Source organism: Nicotiana sylvestris, chromosome 4 (assembly GCF_000393655.2).
Source record: "Nicotiana sylvestris chromosome 4, ASM39365v2, whole genome shotgun sequence".
NCBI lineage: Eukaryota > Viridiplantae > Streptophyta > Magnoliopsida > Solanales > Solanaceae > Nicotiana > Nicotiana sylvestris.
The window spans coordinates 137,210,682-137,231,738 of record NC_091060.1 but is presented as its reverse complement, the minus strand read 5'-3'; the positions used below and the strand labels follow the sequence as shown (position 1 = coordinate 137,231,738).

At 35.4% G+C, this 21,057-nt stretch overlaps 2 protein-coding genes across 2 annotated transcripts; one reads left to right on the top strand and one right to left on the bottom strand.

The window, feature by feature from the left end:
• The first annotated feature begins 2,125 nt into the window (after positions 1-2,125).
• Positions 2,126-7,354, top strand: LOC138890230 (uncharacterized). The gene is made up of 9 exons (XM_070173599.1): positions 2,126-2,434; positions 3,045-3,730; positions 3,778-3,836; positions 3,947-4,094; positions 4,354-4,547; positions 5,491-5,632; positions 5,714-5,846; positions 6,511-6,899; positions 7,126-7,354. The coding sequence occupies exons 1-9, from the start codon at positions 2,126-2,128 to the stop codon at positions 7,352-7,354; spliced, it is 2,289 nt and encodes a 762-aa protein (XP_070029700.1).
• Positions 7,355-8,193: 839 nt separating this feature from the next.
• Positions 8,194-11,368, bottom strand: LOC104243554 (uncharacterized). The gene is made up of 4 exons (XM_070173598.1): positions 10,809-11,368; positions 10,027-10,400; positions 9,258-9,745; positions 8,194-8,634 (listed from the first exon to the last, which is right to left on the bottom strand). Exons 1-4 carry the CDS (start codon positions 11,366-11,368, stop codon positions 8,194-8,196), a joined length of 1,863 nt encoding a protein of 620 aa, XP_070029699.1.
• Positions 11,369-21,057: the final 9,689 nt, after the last annotated feature.

Below are 21,057 nucleotides of genomic sequence, written 5' to 3'. Positions count from 1 at the left end.
CGTAACGCTATATTGAGGCGTGACACGCACTCCATGGCAAGTGCGGGGTCGGATACTATTGGGGATTGTGACTTGGTCCATCCCATGTGATGTTTATACTATACTGGTGATTGATACACATACTTCATTGATATTACTGGGCTTGATGCCATGTTTGGGGCCTTGTGCCGATTTGTAAAATCCTTCGAGGATTGATATTACTGCTTAGCATGATTTGCATATCATTTAATTTCAGTCCAAGGTTTTAAATGCTGTTTTGCAAACTCAGCCATAATTCTAAGTGTTGAAAACTTAAATGATATTTTTAAATGTATTCCGGGCTGGGAACTTCTGTTTTGTAAATGCCCAAGGGGCTTATTATATTATTTTCTGGACTGATTATAAAGTGACTTGAAACAGTGGTAACAATGACACTGTGTGATATACTTGAAACAGTGGTAACAATGACACTGTGTGATATACTTGAAATAGTGGTAACAATGACACTGGATGATATACTTGAACAGTGGTAACAATGGCACTGTATGATATAAATTGGTCAGGTAACAATGGCTGACCGGTCAGGTAACAATGACTGACCAAGATATTGCGCTTGGGCTGTAGGAGCCCCTCCGGAGTCTGTACACACCCCCAGTGAGCGCCGTCGACGATAAATAAATATGGATGGCTCGGGCTGCACGCCGCAGTGGGTACTGGAATGTACCATCATATGCATTGCATTGCATTCATGTATTTCTATTTATACTGTTGTTTAGCTGCTCAGTTCCATATGTTGCTGTATATTTGGATTTTAGCTTACTTTGTGTATTTACTGGATTTTCTTATCTTCGGACTGTAGTTACTTTTATTACTCACTGGGTCGGAGTACTCACTTTACTCCCTGCACCTTGTGTGCAGATCCAGGGCAGTCTCAGGCTCAGTAGATCCAGTTGATCAGCAGATTCAGCTTCTGGGAGTATCGAGGTAGCTGCACGGCGTTCGCAGCCATTGATCTTCTCCCTCCTATCCTATCTCTTTATTTCCGCATTATCAGACTTTGGATATACCATGTATTAGGATGATATTCTGTATTCTAGAGGCTCAGATTCGTGACACCGGGTCCTAGTGAGATTATATTGTGTATTTTGTTAAATTCTTCAGTACTTTAATCTTGCTTAATTGATATTTCTTTCCGCTATTTTTGATAAATTGGGTTAAGTGTTGAATAATGGTCGGGCTTGCCTAGTAGTGTGCTGGGCGCCATCACGACCGGGATTTGGGTCGTGACAAAACAGGAAGCCTAGCATGTGAGCTCGAACTCCTTCTGCATGAACTTCTCTTCGTTAATCATTCAATCTCAGCATTCCAGCTACCAATTTGATGTTTTTCTCCCAGCTATTTTAACAATGTTGCCCACATTTTAACAATGTTGCCATGTGTTCCCTATTAATTGGTCCAACTTTCTATGTCAGTACGACGATTGGTATTCATGCGCTTCATTTGAATTGATGTAGTAATCCAAGTGTTTAATAGATACATTTTAATGCGAGTTGAGGTGTCTAATAGGTACAAGGGTTTGTTGAAGTATCTAAATGAAAGTTGGATACAAGTTTAAGGGGTTGTATATGTATTTGGCCATAAAAAATAGGAACTATTACCTCTTATAGCAAAGGTTAACACCTTATTTATTTTAAATAAATACCATTTAAATAAATTATATTCTATAGATACCTTTTATGGTTTATAGCAAAATTTCTAATTTTGGTTATCTCCTACACATAAGTCACTAAAAACGCTATGTTTTATTTTTCTCTCTCCCTTTTCAGATTTTTCTCTCTCATAATTACCGTATTTCATAATAACTTCTCAATATACGTTTTTTCTCTCTCTATTTTGATACACTCTATTCTCTTTCCCATTCCCTGTAAACACGCTCAAAACCAGAGAAACCTCTCACCCACACCGCTGCTTCCTTCTTCCCTAATCTCGGCGTAAACCCTAATTTTCTCTCGATTTTTCTCATTTGTTTCTATAATTATAGTGTGGTAAGTATTTAAATTTTTTGATTTTCGCTATTTTTGTTTATTATCAACATCTCTACTCACCAAGTTTTCTCTAATCAATAGTATCCAAGCGTATTCTCACAATGTCCGATTCAACACCCCGCAAGTTGATTACTAGAGGTATATCCACTAAAATTCTCACTTTCGATGGGCCCTCTTTCTCCTTGAAAATCACTCAAGGGGAATTGGATGCAGGTTTAGCAAAAAATATGGCATTGGAGAAGAGAACAAAATCTCGCCATGACAATTTTAAAGAAACCCAAGTTGAGAAATTATTGAAGGAAACAAGACTTCCCATTGCGGAAAAGAGGAAAAAACATATTTCTGAAGCTTCATCTGTTAAGGGGAAGGAGGTTGAAGCAAGTAAAAGCTCGGATACATCGGAAGAAAAGGTAATTTCTGATGTATTCATCTGTATTTATATGTATAAACCAGTTTTTTTTAAATCAATGATACAAATATGAATATGTATTCTGATGTATAAACCTGTTGACTTCTCTGTTTTAATGTATATAAATACATGTACATGTATTTAGATTTATTCAAAAAGGATATTCAATGTATTTTTGTACTTACAGAAATCAATGATACAAATATGTATATGTATTCTGATGTATTTATAAGGATTTTCAAAGTTCTCATCATTGTTTTATTCTAATTGCAATGTCTTTATTTGTTGTATGTGTATGTATTATATATGTACATATATTTCTATCACTGACATCTTACTCCAGTTTATTTTTGTAGTTTGTATTTAGTTGTATTCATATATATTCATATCAGTTGTACTATGAAATATGTGTTATATTCAGTTGTATTTATATGTATTTATTCTTGATAATACAGGAAATTAAGTTGTTTGTGAAAAAATAACCTATATTTGCACCGCATATTAGTGTATATACTAACACAGACATAGTCTTCGAGCTAAAAGAAAATCTTACTCCAGAGCAGTACAAACAACTGAGTAATACTTGTTTTGGAAATTTCCTTCAAATGAAGCGTTGTGAAGTCCAACATCAACTCTTCAGATGCTTCATGGCTCTCCAGTTAGAAGGAAGTCCTGACGATGTATTTTCAACACACGTTAATGGTACTACATTATCTTTCTCAATAAGGGAGTTTGCGCTTGTGACTAGCCTCAAATGTGTTGGTAACCCTGCTGATTTTCAGTTCAATGAAAAGGTTCCTAACCGGATTATTGAGACATACTTTGGCGGTACCAATCTTGTAAAAAAGAAATATTTGTTGAAATGCTTTGCTGAGAAGAATTGGGGTCACGACAACGATGGGGATGCCTTAAAGATAGTTGTGTTGTATTTAATACACACTTTCATATTTTCATCTGAGAAGAACAGCACAACCATCCCAAGGCTACATTTTGACTTGGTCGAGAGTGGGAGCTATTCTGAATATTCATGGGGTATAAAAATATTTGAAAACCTGACAAAATCTATTTGCAAGAAGATGGATGCCCAGAAGAAGTACTACATGATAGCTGGGATGCCTCTAGCTATGCAAGTTTGGTTTTATGAGTCCTGTTCAAATGTTGATCCCAAAATTGCACTGCGAGTTGATAACGTGGTACCCAGAATACTCAATTGGAGATCCACTGGAAATCAGCCAAACTTTGCTTATTTGATGAACGGCATGTTCAATGATAAGGGAAACATGGTAATTTACAATTTGTTAGGTGGCTAGTTTATAATTTACTAATCATTACTGATGCATACAGTTACTGCTGCATACCGTTGCATATAATTGCTGCTGCCTTCATTATTACTACTGCATACAGTTGCATATAATTTACTAATCATTACTGCTACCTTCATTTGAATACAATTTTGATTCCAGATTTGCATACAGCCATGGTAGTAAGACTTTGATTGTATTTCGTTTTTCAGATTGTTTACAAGGACATCCATCCAACCGATATAGAGCCGTTATTCAGATTCCTCCAATAGGCATTGTTGTTGAGAACAGTCCTACTCCTACTCATTTAGACAAGTCAGCAGAGGATTCAGATGACTTTTCTCCTACACCTGATCTTTAGTCTAAGAAGAAACATGCTGCAAGTGTTGGTCCATCTTCATCACCGCCCCATAAAAAGCGCAAAGAACATATTATTCATCCCTCAAATACATAGACTCAATCCAAGGTTCCTCCTGTTGGTGTATCTAAAATTGCACAAAATGTTTTGCATCACAATCAGCCGACAGATTCCAAAAATGATAAAGTATCTTCTTTGAGGAAAGACCTAAATTCATTCAAAGGATACGTGAGTTTTTTATCCACATATTAAACGTTACAGTTTAGTGCTTAACATTCGTATATTTTTGGCGTACTTTTCTAATTATTTCTGTCTTGCTAAGGTTGTGGGCGAGTTCAAGTCTCTGAGATCATTGATCAATGATAACGTTAAGATGCTTTCTGACCATCGTCAAGACAATCAACAAAAAGAAAGTTTACACCAGAGAAAGGAAACCACAGGGAGACGTGATGATGGTATTGAAATGTCATGATGCCAAATTGCAAGATAACCCAAAAGGTCACAGACAGATTGATACAACTGTCGGCAATAATATTGAGGTTTAATATTTTTTAACCTCTTTAGTATATGTTTGTATCTCCTGTTTGCTCTTATTCGGATTAATCATATATAAAATAATTTGTAACATTGTGAAATACAAGTATATACAGAATACTTCAGTATTTTTAATTATCTTAATCCTATATGCATTTGTATTTTCCTGACTTTATTTCTACATAATTATTGTGATCTTCGCATGTTGTATCTAGATGTATATATTTAAGCTTCCTCTATATAATAATGTTATTACACAGCAGTTAGATGCATTTAAATACTGCCCCAAATATGTAATGTATTTATATGTATTTATATGTATTCTTAACATGTTGTCCAATTTATTTAAATTCTCCACTTAAATACAGCCAAAATACAAATTCAAGATCAAATATATATTGTATTTATATGTATTTAGATGTATTCATATAGTCAGTTACTATATGTGTATATGTCATTTATAATACACTAACATTGATGTATACGTCTAATAGAATACAGAGGTTAATGCTCTTTGTGCGGAGTCAAGAGTAGAGGGGAATACTACATTGGAGGTGTCGTACAACATACCACCTATAGGCCAATAGGGTGTATCTACAGAATACTATGTACCGCAATTTGAGCTGGACGACAAGTTTCTTCCAAGTCAAATTCCAGAAACTAGAATTGTAATACACAATAATGCAAAAAATGTTGAATCAACCCCATTACCATCTCATAGGAATCAGCGACCAAGTAGATGGTATTCTTCGCCTTACGAGTCTAACTTCGACTCCGCAGGTTAGTGTTTTATAAACTTTATGATCTATTTCCCCATGGTATTTATAATTAAAAGTCTCTATTCATGAATTCAACGAACAACAGGTAACTCAGTAAAGTTGACCCCCATATTTGAAAAAAGACACCCCTTTGAGGATGATTCAATAACGGGGCCACATCCTACATTAATCATTCAGGAATACGAGAAATGTGTTCGTGATGGTCTTCTCTCTAGACATGAACAGAAGTGAGTTTTTCCCCCGGTATGTCTATTATGTATTTATATTTTTAAAAATGGATATAGTGTTTTTTTATATCATACTTGTAGGAGTAATTTGGAAGACCATTACAAGAAGAACAAGTCAACACTTCATATACCATTGGATTTTGGAGTTGATCAAGTCAATTCAAAAAATTGGTTTTACCTTCTATCGTTTGACGATAAACTATGGGATGACAATGTAAGTTTTACCCCTTCCAACTCTACTATAATTCATTTCTTTAAGATTGGTTTGTCTAATTGTATAATTCACAAATTGAGCTCTCACACAGATCTGTCTTACATGATTTTTATGTGTTCAATTGTACTCAGATGTATCTTTTACATCTGATGTATTTAACTGTATTCAGATGTATTTTAACAGTACATCTGTATGATGTATGATGTATTTAACTGATGTATTTAACTAAATCTGTATGATGTATTTAATGGCCTCATTAGTCTTGAATAAAAAATGTATTTAACTTTATTCAGATGTATTTTAACAGTACTCAGTAGTTTTAAATAACATATGTATTTAATTGAATTTGTATGATGTATTTAGTGGCCTCATTAGTCATGAATAACAAATGTATTTAATTATATTGAGATGTATTTTAACAGTACTCAGTAGTTTTAAATAACAGATGTATTTAATTGAATCTGTATAATGTATTTAATGCCTAATTAGTCTTGAATAACAAATGTATTTAACTGTATTCAGATAGTACTCAGTAGTTTAAATAACAGATGTATTTGACTGAATTTGTATGATGTATTTAACTGAGTATTCACTTATTATATTCAGTTTCTTTTCCTTAATTTCATTAATTGTACTAACACTATGTAATTAAATTTGTATATAGCATATTGACGTCATATTCTACTATCTGAGAAAGAAGGCAAAGTACAACCAAACAACCAACTTCAAGTATACAACTATTGATTGTATATTCAAGACAAGAATCGCAGAAATCTTCGACATGTATGCTGATATAGATAGTAATGCAAATGTAGCCAAAGAAGAGGATGTGGTATGTGAGTACATAAGGGGCTACAGATTGCTAGCTAATGTATCTTGGCATACTGTTGATAATGTCTTGATACTAGTCAACTTGAAGGACAAACTACACTGGATATTGGTTGTTGTCTCATTCAAGGAGAGATGTATCAAAGTGTATGACTCATACAGATCTGCAGGTCATGATGCCTATGTAGCTTCTGAGATAGATAAGCTTGCTAAGCTTGTACCTCTGTATCTATCAATCAGTGGCTTTTACAGAGATAGTCAAGGCATAGATTGATCTACTTACTCAGCATACACTGACAAGTCACATACTGATCCCTTTGAAGTTATTTTCATATCAAAACTGCCTCAACAAAAAGTTGGGAGCATGTATGTATTCAATTATCATGCTTGTATCATTTTAAAACTCTAGTTATATGAATTATTTTTAATTGTTTCAATCAACATTTTTCAGGGATTGTGGGGTGCATGTTACGGTATACGCAGAGTTTCTGAGTACTCTTGGTGAGGTTCCACAAATAACATTTGATTCCAATCTACTCCGTCAAAGATATGGTGCTCTCCTCTGGGACTATGCTATGCGGAAGATAGACATTGATGCCATAAGCGAGAATGAAGCACCCTTAAAGATTGCTAGGCAAATCACGGAGTCAGATTCAAAGTTGCAGATAGTGTTAGAGTAGCTTTAGGTGAATGTAGTTTTGGAAGGTTGTTTTAGGTGAATACTGTTTTTTGAATAGTTTTTTGGTGAAGATGGTATTCAGTTAGAAAAAATTATATTTTAATCACTTTATCAACAATGTTCATATATGACCATTGCAACTTTTTAATCTATATTTCATTGTTTTGTTCATAAGTATTCATGCTTAGTCTACAGTTTCTATTCATATGTATCTTACTGGATATATTCATATGTAATAACAGGGCGTATAAGTATGTATTAAGATTCAGTCACTTGGCTTGTATATCAAAGTCAAAAACTATATGTTACATGTTTATACGTATGTGCTCACCTTGATATATTTATTTTACTTAAGCAGGTTATATTCATACTTATACAAATCTATAGGTAATTGTATTTATTTGGTTTGATTTGTATAACCAAGGCAGACACAATGTATAGGACAATTTGTATTTTTGTATGTATTCAAAATTGTATATTAGTATGTAATCAGCTCCAGTCGTGTGCATTGTATATCCAATTCAGAGACTGAATAATACAATTGCTATAATTATATATTCAGCAGATTGTATATGTATTTATTGAAATTGTTATATTATAGCTGAGTTTATAGTTGTATTCAGATGTATTGTGGTTGGTTATGTAAATACAACTCAGGCACTGTCTATAATAGATTGTCTAAGTATCTATTGACAAGGTTGTATTCGAATGTATTCAACACAATACTACAACTAGCTATATCCAGAATCTATTCACGAGAAGGTTCAAAATATATTACTTCAAAATGTCATTGGAAGTAATGACAAATCGTTGGAGCACTAATACATGTCAGAGTGTTAACTAAATCCTATGTGGAGCATTTCTACACGTTCGCTTATTATGTCCTCCCTGCCCACATATGCTACATGAATGTTGATTTTTCGGATGCAGCAATTCACTGAAAGGTTTATCGCGCTTCTTCTTTGGCCTTCCAGGAGGTCTTTTCCATTTGGGTAGTAATATAACTTCCTCTGCAACATGTGCTGGTATATTCCATTGATTTCTGTCTGGTAGCGAGTACATAGGCACATCGTATGTCATTACAACAGAATTTGGTTTGTAATAGTTAGAGCAATAATCTTCTGGCATTAGAAACTTGCTCTTCAATACAGCCCAAGCATGTGGGCATGGTAATTCATCAACTTGGAACCTCCCGCAAACGCAGTTTCTCTCTAACAGGCAGACGGTGTAACTCCTCCCTTCATCAATAACTGTATGTATGTATTCAGTCGATGGTACCACCTACATTTAAACATAGACCTATAAGTTTTGAGTAAATATAAACAAAAAAAATTCATTTATATACCATAGAATAGATGTATTAAATATACAACAGTATGAATTAAATCAAATATGTATTGAATACAAACATATTTCTGTATGTATAATGCAGAATTATTTAGTTAAATAATGTATCATATATGTATAATGCAGAATTATTTCAGTTAAATAAATGAATTTCTGTATGTATAATGCAGAATTATTCAGTTAAATACAACTGAAATGTTTGAATACAGAAGAATACATCATATATGTAGACCGAAAGACTATAAACTATAATTACGTCTTAGCTTATGAATACACTGACATACATCTAACATCTGCTTAACTTTAGACAGCTAAAAAGAAACAAAAACATTATAAGGCTATTGCATGATAATACAACTGAATACATCTATCTAAAAAAGGGTATAAATTATTTCAGAAAAAATTATGTTATCTAAAGAAAGAGCTAAATATATGATACAATGACATTAAAATAAAACTTACAGTCATGCGTGTAGACATTGCCTCATTCAAAGTCAGCATCTCCTGGTATTTTTTTCCAAGCGTTGTGTATCTCTGTGTAGCTTCTTTGCGGTTACTGCAATTCCAACTCCAAACATCTTCCTAACTTCTTCGAGGAATTCGTATATTGGCAATTCCCTTGCTGACACTAGTGCGGCATTGATTGACTCAGCAATATTTGACGTCATGGTCCATCCCCTGTTAACAGGTGCATACAACTTAGCCCACTTTTCGTATCCAGCTAACTCCAAGTATTCTTTCACCCTAATATCTACCTTCTCCATCAGACTGTCAAATTCAGCTTGTGTGTATGCTTTTGCCATCGAGAAGTATATCTCACTCAACTTTGCATGGCTCTTTTTGAATTTCTTATATACGTTGTTCCATAGATGCCATATACAGGCAAAATACGGTACATCTGGATACACTCTCGATACAGATTTAATTATACTCTCATTTCTATCTGAAACGATGCACATATTTTCCCTGTCACCGTATGCTATCTTGAGTTGCTTAAAGAACCACGTCCAAGCAACATCGTTCCCTAAATCAATAACACCATATGCTAGTGGCAATATATGACATGTAAAGACAATTGCATACATATTTTTAAAATATGTATTTCAATCTTTACAATATTAACAAAATTTATTATAATTCACGTAGTCACATGCACCATCCAACGTGCTGACCGAGACGAATATCCCGATGTAGTAAGATTTTAGGTGACTTCTATCCACAACCACAATGGATCTACAATGAGCAAACCCCTTTATAAAGGCATACAAAGATATATACACATACATGAATTCATTTTGGGAGATTTTACCATTCTAATGTGCGAACCAGGATATGCCATATCCATTGTATATAAGTATCCTGGTAATTTTTTGTATGAATCAGCCGGTTCACCTCTCAAAAAATTCATTGCCTTTTCTTTAGCCCGCCACGCCAACATGTAGCTAACATCTACACCTAAATCTGATTTCACATCATCAATAATATCCTTTGGTGTATATTTCCTCTTGTGATTAGTAAGCTTGGGCCTAATCATACTACCTATAAGACTGTTACTTGCCTGGCGCTGCTCATACATCTTGTCTTTCAACGGACATGTATGCTTATCAATGAACTCTCTCACTTTGAATAGTTTTGATTTGTTAATGCTCGAAGCCTTAAACCTCCATTCACAATCTTCTGACATACATAATAATGCAGAGCTGAAAGAAATATATCATTATACAAATGATTAGCATAAATGCTTACAAAAAACTCACTCATATACACATGAATACAAATACGCCTATAGTTATTTGTGCAAATAATACAACTGAATACAACTATAGTTATATGCATACATTTATATACAATTAGTAAACCAAAGAGGAAATCAATGAGAGCCACTGTAATAAGTTTATACAAGTAAAATACACAAGAATACATGTATTTGAAGACCATAAAAAAATAGTTAACAACACCAGTGAAGATCAATTATCTTACAAATATGCATAAACACATCAACATATAACTTACAACTCCAACCATGAATACAATATACAACAAAAATAAAGAATAATAAAATAAACTCAAACTTGACAGAATTAGACCTATCAACCCGGAATTGAAACCTTTGAGATATAGCATAATGCTCCATCACCTCTTTCAATATAGCCATATCCTTATATATTTGTCCAGCCATAACCTCCCTTTGATTAATTTTTGAAATTATCAAATCCTTGTCCAGTTCGAACACCCCAATTGCTTGTCCTGAATTGACAAAATCTAAAGCAAGTGTATCAGATATATCGGAATCATACCTTTGAACTGCTTCGTCTATTTGCACAATGTCGCCTTTAATTAAACTACCTCCGGATACAAGTTCTTTTTCAATCGTTGTTATGCACAAAGGATACATCTTGAATTCTTTGTTCTCTTTTTTCAACTCTACATACACCATGTAGCCCATATCATTGTGTATTTCCATTGTCGTGCAATTTCCTTTTACTTTGTATTGAATTTTAATGGACTTTGAGCTCAAATCTATGCCCAGTTGATTAGATATTGACGCAACCAAATCATTATACGATGCATACTCCTTTATCGGTATTCCCTCAATTGAATAATTGACGTAATTGCTCTCACTGTTCCACTTGCCAGAATGTCGCAACAACACTGTTAAACTTGCCATATGTATACAATTGTATCAATCGTAATTTTTTGTTGTTGAAAAGAGAAATGGGTACACACTGGAACTACAGAAAAAAAAAGAACTTAAAATCCAGATGTTACTATGCTTTAGGTTATTTTTTCCGATTGAAAAACTTTCGTGAATGGAGGAATACAGATTTATGGGGAAATAGTTTGTGTTAGTTGAAGTATATTAGGAGAATATCAGGTTAATTGATTTTCTTTCCGTTTTAAACCAGTTGAAAGGTCCATATTTTACGCAAAATACGTCACTGTATTTTGGAATAGACCTCGTAAATACAATTGAATACATCTGAAGATGAGCTGGACTTCCGTGATTCACGCCTATTTTTGCTACTGTATTCATGAATACATTAGCTTAATGTCACGACCCAAACCGATGGGCCGCAACGGGAACCCGGTACCTTACTCAACCGAGTACCAACGTAGCGTATCTTTCTTATTACATCATTATATACACGTGACATACGGGCCTAGTACGCCAATATAATCATTTATAAACTCAAACATAGGCCGATAAGGCCGTACAATCTTTCACGTATACGACATATGTCTACAAGCCTCTAAGGATACATAAATGTCATAGAGGTCAGGATAGAGTCCCACCATACCAAACAATACACGTCTAAATCATACTAACCAAACAAGCAACTCCGAAGCAAATGGAGCACACCAACATCTTCTGCTGAGCTGATAGCCTACTTAGAGGGCTCTCGACCTGTCTATCGGGACCTGCGGGCATGAAATGCAGCATCCCCAGGCAAAAGGGACGTCAGTACGAATAATGTACCGAATATGTAAGGCACATAAGTAAGTACATCAGAGACATGTAAGAAGTATAGAGTACATGACTCAACCTGCAAGTCTGAATAACTTTTCAAATCATAAATTACTTTTAGCGTCATGCATGTGCGTATGAATGTCATGTCGTGCATAGGTACATGTTTCATAACATCATCAGCCTCTGAGGGCATTCCATTATATCATACCGGCCACTGTGGGCAAAATCATCATCGTATACCAGCTGATCAGGTGGTGGTGCGTATATACCGCCATAACCTTTCCCATATCCCATATACATATATATACATACATATATACACGTATATAATGCCGTTTGAGTACATACATGTATATGCGTATATAACGCCATTTGAATCATATTTCAACCACTGTGGACAACATCATCATCATATACCAGCTGATCAGGTGGTGGTGCGTATATAACGCCATAACCTTTTCCCATATCCAATATACATATATTTACATATATACGCGTATATAACGCCATCTGGTCATGGGTCAATGCACATGAATGCAATGCATGAAAAGTATGTCAGTAAAATCATTCAGAATGTCATAAGACTATGTTGCCTCTTGAGCAATATCATAAAGTAATATCTTTTCAACTTTCATATTTTTCTGAGACCCATGAATAGATGATAAAATATTATGACACATGGGAATTAAAGAACATAAATATTTCTATTACTTCTATGAGTAGAGTCACTTATCGAATTTGTGCATTTGCACGTTTCGTTTATATCGTATGGATCATGCCAAAAGAAGGAAGAAATAGCCTTAACATACCTGGACCGATTCCCTTGACAATTCCTCTAATACACGTCTTATGTGACGAACATGTAATGGCAGATTGAAGTAGGGAAACATCCGTATGATATTCCTGAGAACGATCATACCGGGCTTCGTTAGAATTTCAAAAACGTCACATTTCTGAGATGCTAACGAAAATTTTGCTTGACCCTTGAAGTCTTGAATGAATTCACGTTTTTATTTTCTAAATCTTACTAACGTTTTGTTGTAATGGACTTTGTAGTGATTATCACTTAATGCCTAATATCTTTGGATGGAAAGAATGACTGAATCATGGATTTTTGTAGTGCTTGTACCTAGGATATAGAAAAGTGAGATGTTTTTAAATTAGTTGCCACCTAGATTAACTAGATGAAGAGTCATTTCTTGGAGAAGGAGTGGCTGCCACGTGGGGGTGGGAGTGGGGTTTTAATCTTATCCAAATATATCCCCAATTAATTAGGTCATGTTCCATTACCCGGTAATTAATTAATTACCTGCAAAGTTGAGAATTATTCCCACTTACTTAAAATATTACTCACTTTTAATATACCTTATACATCTTACTATCATGGTCATGTGGTACCTTGCATGGCACTAGTTTATAATTATCGGGTATTATCGCTCGACCCGTTTTTTTTAATCTCAAAATGTGAAACTTTGACAAAATTTGTTTTCTCAGACTTGCACCCCCTTTTACCTTTATGAATTTACTAATAACGTGTAAAATACCATAATCCTTATAATCTCCGAATAATCTTTTCCTTGGACTGATGTTAATTACCTTACGACAAATTCCACGTACAATACTACAGGGCGCGACATCATCGTAATGTAGTACTGCGGAATGTGACATATCACTTCCGGGCTCTCATTTATTTATTTATGGCGTATTTTCATGTACGAAAATATGGGGTGTAACATCATTCCCCCCTTTAGAACATTCGTCCTCAAATGTTGACTAATGTGCTTATCATTCTCATATCCCATAGCTCTTGCGAATACTTTAGTAGTCCTTTTGCTATCTAGGCAACTGTTCTGTGAATAAGTTCAAAGGTAAGGGCATTCCCCCCTTTAGGCCTCTTCCCCACGCCATGACTTGTGTTCGAATTCCTTCCAATCTCGTAACTGCTGTTACCTTCCATTATGCAGTTTCTACGACACTGACCTTGTAAGTGTGCCTATGCGACTCTCTTCTCCTTTTTCCTCCAGCTTTTAGCCAATCCTGAAGTTTTTGTTAAACTTACGAATACTACTATATCTTATTTTATTGACCTGGTTATCCATTCTTATGACTTTACTGTATCTACATAGGTCATATTATACCATAACACTTACCTCGATTTCTCGTTACTGAGGTCTGCTACAAAATCTCAGGTTACTTTCATTGCTCATCTCGTACGTATAAATATATGTCCTCTAATGCCTCCACATTACTGTTTATCTTTAAGAATGACGACCTAATCTACTCTCATACTTTGTAACTTTTACCCATCCATTGTTGATTCACTTCAATTTTGATCCATAATCCACCCCTGATAACTTAACCTTTTATGTAATATTGCAGCTAGGATTCACGTTTTATCGGGGAACATCTGAAATGATTAGATTGACCCACTTGGGGCGATACCCTGCTTTCATAACCGTATCTCACGACATCCCAATGTGATTCACCTTGCGTGGGTATTTTAATCATGTCCAATTCATGAGATCCCTTTCTTTTATCCGTCAGATCATTACATAATGGAAGGCCCAAACGTCATTTTTTGTCTATAATAACTACCCCTCATTCTATTAAAAGGGTAGCATTCCATTTTTTCTGAATGCTATAAATCTTAGATTCCTTTGAGTTCATTCAGGCTATACTGAACTTTCAATAACTTAGAGAAACCATTATTTCTCTTGTTTTCATGGACTTAATCCTGAGGACTTATCCATTTTCGTCGCCTTTTCACTTGTCTTTCCTCATTCTTACTCATGTTTTCTTAAAACTTTGTCGCTCTACCATACTTTAGCTTGCGACCTATAAATATCGATTTATAATACTCGCAACTTTCCTTCAACTTGCTTACACCATATATTTTCTTATATTATTCTGGAATGTCAAGCGATACATCACACCATCTCCAACTCTTCTCTATTCTCTTAACTAGATCTCTCAGTACTTAGAAACCATAGGTTGGAAGACATGCTACTGATGATGCCGCTATTATTCCTGGTTATTGGATCCCAGTGCTTATAGCCTTCTATCCGAAGTATGGACCATTCATGATCTTTTGCCTTTGAGTATCAGTACGTTGTTCACCGTTACCTTGCATACCTTAAAATATTGCATCGTATCTTCTATCTCTTTTAGGACCTCCCTCCTACCTAGGTGTAATTCACGTCCATAACTTGAAGATCTATTATAATACTCGCACCTTTGGTACATACACAATCCGGTAGGAGCTTCATACTGACTTCTTATGAGGCTGGTACTTCTTCTAACTGACTTTCTTGTAGAGCCATTATAGATTATGGTTGTTGTGTTATTTCTCTTGAACGTCTGATATTAGGAGTGATTCTGTCATGTTCTCAAGCACAACTTCTATAATTTTTCTAGGTCCAATAATTAGATTCCTTATTTACTTAGGTGACGTAATTCTTTAGTTTCCTCTTCCTTCTAATCAGCCTTTATGTAGGCTTAAGCTATCTTCCAATCCGTGGCTCATGGTATCAGTTATTACCTTATCCTTTCATAGGCATTATGTAATATCCATGATACAATCTTCTAACAATTCAATCCTTTTGTCTATGCACTTGGCGTAATTCTTTCTTTTAACTTATACCGGAGTCTTCTATGGCTGTATGATTGTTAAAAAATATGCTGCCTAGATAATGCTCCAAAATCTTGAATGTATCCATAAAGTACTAACTCTGGATCATTGATCGAATAATGCTTTCGTTCCATCTTAGCTTTCTTTCAACGTAAGCTATTACTTTTCCTGGTCTTTCTGCCCCCTCGTTGCGTCCATACTTAGCTTATCTTAGTGCCCACACTTGCCAGAGTTTTTATACAACTCATATGATCTCGAATATTAACTTTAACTTTTACTTCCCGTTCATTAGCCACGGTAGGTGCCACTTTCCTTTGGAATGCTTACAATGTTGTTGCGAGATTGTTGTTATACGACCATTTCCTCTTTAGGTCGTTGTGCTTAGGTTGAAGCATTCTTTCTTATCTCCTCAGCTAGTCTTTCGTTGTAGTACTTAGGGAGAACCCCTGACTCTCGTAAAGCTGTGAGCTTATTACGGACCCTTTTTTTATGTCCTTACTTGCCTATAATTATCTATAGTTGCTTACTTTCATGCCCTTGTGCTTGTATGGTTGCTTCTGAACTGATATTTTGACTGCCTTTCTAGTGACACTTTCTTTTATTCCTGTAACACTCATACGGTACCTTTAACTACCCTGACTCTTGTTTGAATATATCTCAAGTATTATAACGATATTCTTCGAGGCTGAATTCTCCATGTTGGGTTTTACTATGTTTATCTTAGACGATCTGATGACTCGTCTGCAACCCCATGTTTAGCCATAACTGGGATCTTCCTAACCAATTACTAACTACTCGTTAGCCCATTCTCATGTCAATATTCCTCATAATCTTTCTTGGGTTATTTCCTTTGTCTTAACTTACGTCTTGCACTAGCTCCTTATTTATCAATAACAGCTCGGGCAGGAACCTTTACTTCCTCTCCTTGACATCGTGCTTGCACAATATTCTTGAATTTTATCGTATTTGCAAGATTTGGATAAGTGCCATCTCATTCCTCTTTCATTTATCGCATTCTTCCTTTACCATTCCATAGTCACTAGAACCACTTAATTTTGACTTAATGCCACATCATTCCATATTCCCCCTTTTAGGGGAGTACTAAGAGTTGGAGCTATGACGACCTGCCTATAGATGTTTCTGCTCTTCATCTTTGGCATCCTTTCACATCATCGATGGCCCTTACTCGCCTTGCGGTAATCCTTCCATACCAAGGATAGCAAAATTGCTTACTTACGAGGGTGAAACTTAGTATAACTGGCACATACAGTCCCTTAAGCTAAACTTTGCTCACTTTACTTGTTGTAGGGAAGCGTCTTCCTGAATGACCACTCTCTAAACTTCTCATGAATCTTTTTCTGTCGTCCATTCTATTATTGGCGGAACAAAATCTGATATTCTTATGATGGCGACTATCATCAGTCACTCAGTACCTAATTCATGTTTAGTTTATCTTGTTTACCAATCCATATTGGTTCTATTACTCTGGGGTCTGACTTTTCCTCTTGGTAATCATGCTAGAGTTGCGAATTTATTTCTTGAAATGAGGACATGATTGTATGACCTATACTCTTTTGTTGTCCTATGGCCTATCACTTCTCGTTTCTTCCTTCAATCGACTATAGATTTTGTAATATTGTCATCTTTTGATCTACCGTTTCCATCCATGTATCACATCTTACTCATAATGCTTTATTAACTCTTTTCTTATTTCCCGCTAATATTTATGCCTATCATATTATTCTGAAAACTTGAACAAGACATTCCTTTGCTCCTAGCTTCCTTTTGCTCTATCCAATGCCTCTTCAAGTTATTTAACGTTCTCGCTTTACTAGGGATGCGAGCCACACTAAGGTAATATTTATGCCTTCAAGGCTTATAGTGCATGTCTTTGTAGTACTCATATCTGGCTGCACTATTTCAGAGTGCACCATCTAGTGTCTCATAAAGAGATCTATTAGCATATTTGCAATATCCTTCGGAAATGTCAACTGACGCAATCAATTCATCCATCATATCTTCTTATACTACTTTTGTTAATCTCCATAGGGCATACCTGGAATGGTTGCGACCAATTGTATATACCTCTATTACTATTGAATATAACTCAAAAAGCTTATGTTTCTCTGCCTCAATTATAAACGCCGTTGGCCTTCATTAATTGGGTGCCTCGTACTTTTCTTCCTCTTGCTTCTTTTGCTTGTTGAAACTTGTATTTATCTTCTTAATCTCTCGTTGTCTTTTACCATAAAGATGGATAGACATTCTTGTCTTAAGGCTTCTTATAAGGAAGCTTGCACCTTTCCGTACACCCATGATCTGCTAAAGACCTCACATTTACTTATCGTAGGCATTATACAAAAATCCAATTCCTCTGACTCAGCTCTTCCACAACTATCTCTCTTTCTAATCCTTCTTTCTCGATGTAGGTATCGTCTTATTACGAAAAAAAAAGAATTTCAGAATTTGAGTTTCTTATAAGTGAGCTCTACCACACGATCTAAAGTAAGAAGAAAGAGCAACAATCCTAAATGCCATGTAGCCTCCTGCTTATAAGTGTGGTGCACGACACACCCATAAACAAGACTATACTAGACACGGCTTGTAGACTTCCAAGGACAGAACTGCTCTGATACCACTTTTGTCACGACCCAAACTGATGGGCCGCAACGGGCACCCGGTACCTTACTCAACCGAGTACCAACGTAGCGTATCTTTCTTATTACATCATTATATACACGTGACATACGGGCCTAGTAGGCTGGTATAATCATTTATAAACTCAAACATAGGCCGACAAGGCCGTACAATCTTTCACATATACGACATATGTCTACAAGCCTCTAAGAATACATAAATGTCATAGAGGTCAGGATAGAGTCCCGCCATACCAAACAATACACGTCTAAATCATACTAACCAAACAAGCAACTCCGAAGCAAATGGAGCGCACCAACATCTTACGCTGAGCTGATAGCCTACTTGGAGGGCTCTCGACCTGTCTATCGGGACCTGCGGGCATGAAACGCAGCATCCCCAGGCAAAAGGGACGTCAGTACGAATAATGTACCGAGTATGTAAGACACATAAGTAAGTACATCAGAGACATGGAAGAAGTATAGAGTACATGACTCAACCTGCAAGTCTGAATAACTTTTCAAATCATAAATTACTTTTAGCGTCATGCATGTGCGTGTGAATGTCATGTCGTGCATAGGTACATGTTTCATAACATCATCAGCCTCTGAGGGCATTCCATTATATCATACCGGCCACTGTGGGCAAAATCATCATCGTATACCAGCAGATCAGGTGGTGGTGCGTATATAACGCCATAACCTTTCCCATATCCCATATATATATATATATATATATATATATATACATATATACGCGTATATAACGCCATTTGAGTACATACATGTATATGCGTATATAACGCCGTTTGAATCATATTTCAACCACTGTGGGCAACATCATCATCATATACCAGCTGATCAGGTGGTGGTGCGTATATAACGCCATAACCTTTTTCCATATCCAATATACATATATTTACATATATACGCATATATAACGCCATCTGGTCATGGGTCAATGCACATGAATGCAATGCATGAAAAGTACGTCAGTAAAATCATTCGGAATGTCATAAGACCATTTTGCCTCTTGAGCAATATCATAAAGTAACATCTTTTCAACTTTCGTATTTTTCTGAGACCCATGAACAGATGATAAAATATTATGACACATGGGAATTAAAGAACATAGATATTTCTATTACTTCTATGAGTAGAGTCACTTATGGAATTTGTGCATTTGCACGTTTCGTTCATATCGTATGGATCATGCTAAAAGAAGGAAGAAATAGCCTTAACATACCTGGATCGATTCTCTTGACAATTCCTCTAATATACGTGTTATGTGACGAACATGTAATGGCGGATTGAAGTAGGGAAATATCCGTATGATATTCCTGAGAACGATCATACCGGGCTTCGTTAGAATTTCAAAAACGTCACATTTCTGAGATGCTAACGAAAATTTTGCTTGACCCTTGAAGTCTTGAATGAATTCACGTTTTTATTTTCTAAATCTTACTAACGTTGTGTTGTAATGGACTTTGTAGTAATTATCACTTAATGCCTAATATCTTTGGATGGAAAGAATGACTGAATCATGGATTTTTGTAGTGCTTGTACCTAGGATATAGAAAAGTGAGGTGCTTTTAAATTAGTTGCCACCTAGATTAACTAGATGAAGAGTCATTTCTTGGAGAAGGAGTGGCTGCCACGTGGGGGTGGGAGTGGGGTTTTAATCTTATCCAAATATATCCCCAATTAATTAGGTCATGTCCCGTTATCCGGTAATTAATTAATTACCCGCAAAGTTGAGAATTATTCCCACTTACTTAAAATATTACTCACTTTTAATATACCTTATACATCTTACTATCATGGTCATGTGGTACCTTGCATGGTACTAGTTTATAATTATTGGGTATTATCGCTCGACCCGTTTTTTTTTATCTCAAAATACCAAACTTTGACAAAATTCGTTTTCTCAGACTTGCACCCCCTTTTACCTTTATGAATTTACTACTCACTTGTAAAATACCATAATCCTTATAATCTCCAAATAATCTTTTCCATGGACTGATGTTAATTACCTTATGACAAATTCCACGTACAATACTACAGGGCGCGACATCATCGTAATGTAGTACTGCGGAATGTGACATATCACTTTCGGGCTCTCATTAATTTATTTATGGCGCATTTCATGTACGAAAATATGGGGTGTAACACTTAGATACATCAAATACATCTTATAACCACAGAAAATGTATCTATAAACCGTAATATAGCAAATGGTATGTATAAATGGCTAATTACTACTAAAAGATAGTGTTTTATGAAAATTTCTCTAAAAAATAATGTCTAAACAGCAAATCAAACTTTATCCAAATTAAATTTTAGCGAAATGGCCTCCTGACCACTTAAACTTGCACCCATTTGTAACGCCGATACATAAGTTACCGTTTTCCCATTTGAACACTCCAACTTGACAGAATGAGTACTAATAAATACATCCAGTAGAGCGTATATATCAATTGTGCTGACATGTACAACACGTCATATGTTAGATTACTTATTACTTGACATGTGTTATTTGTGGGTCCCATTTCAAATACTAAATCAACAAAAAAGAAGTCACAAATTAAAAACAGAAAAAAGAAAAGGAGGAAAAAGACCTGACA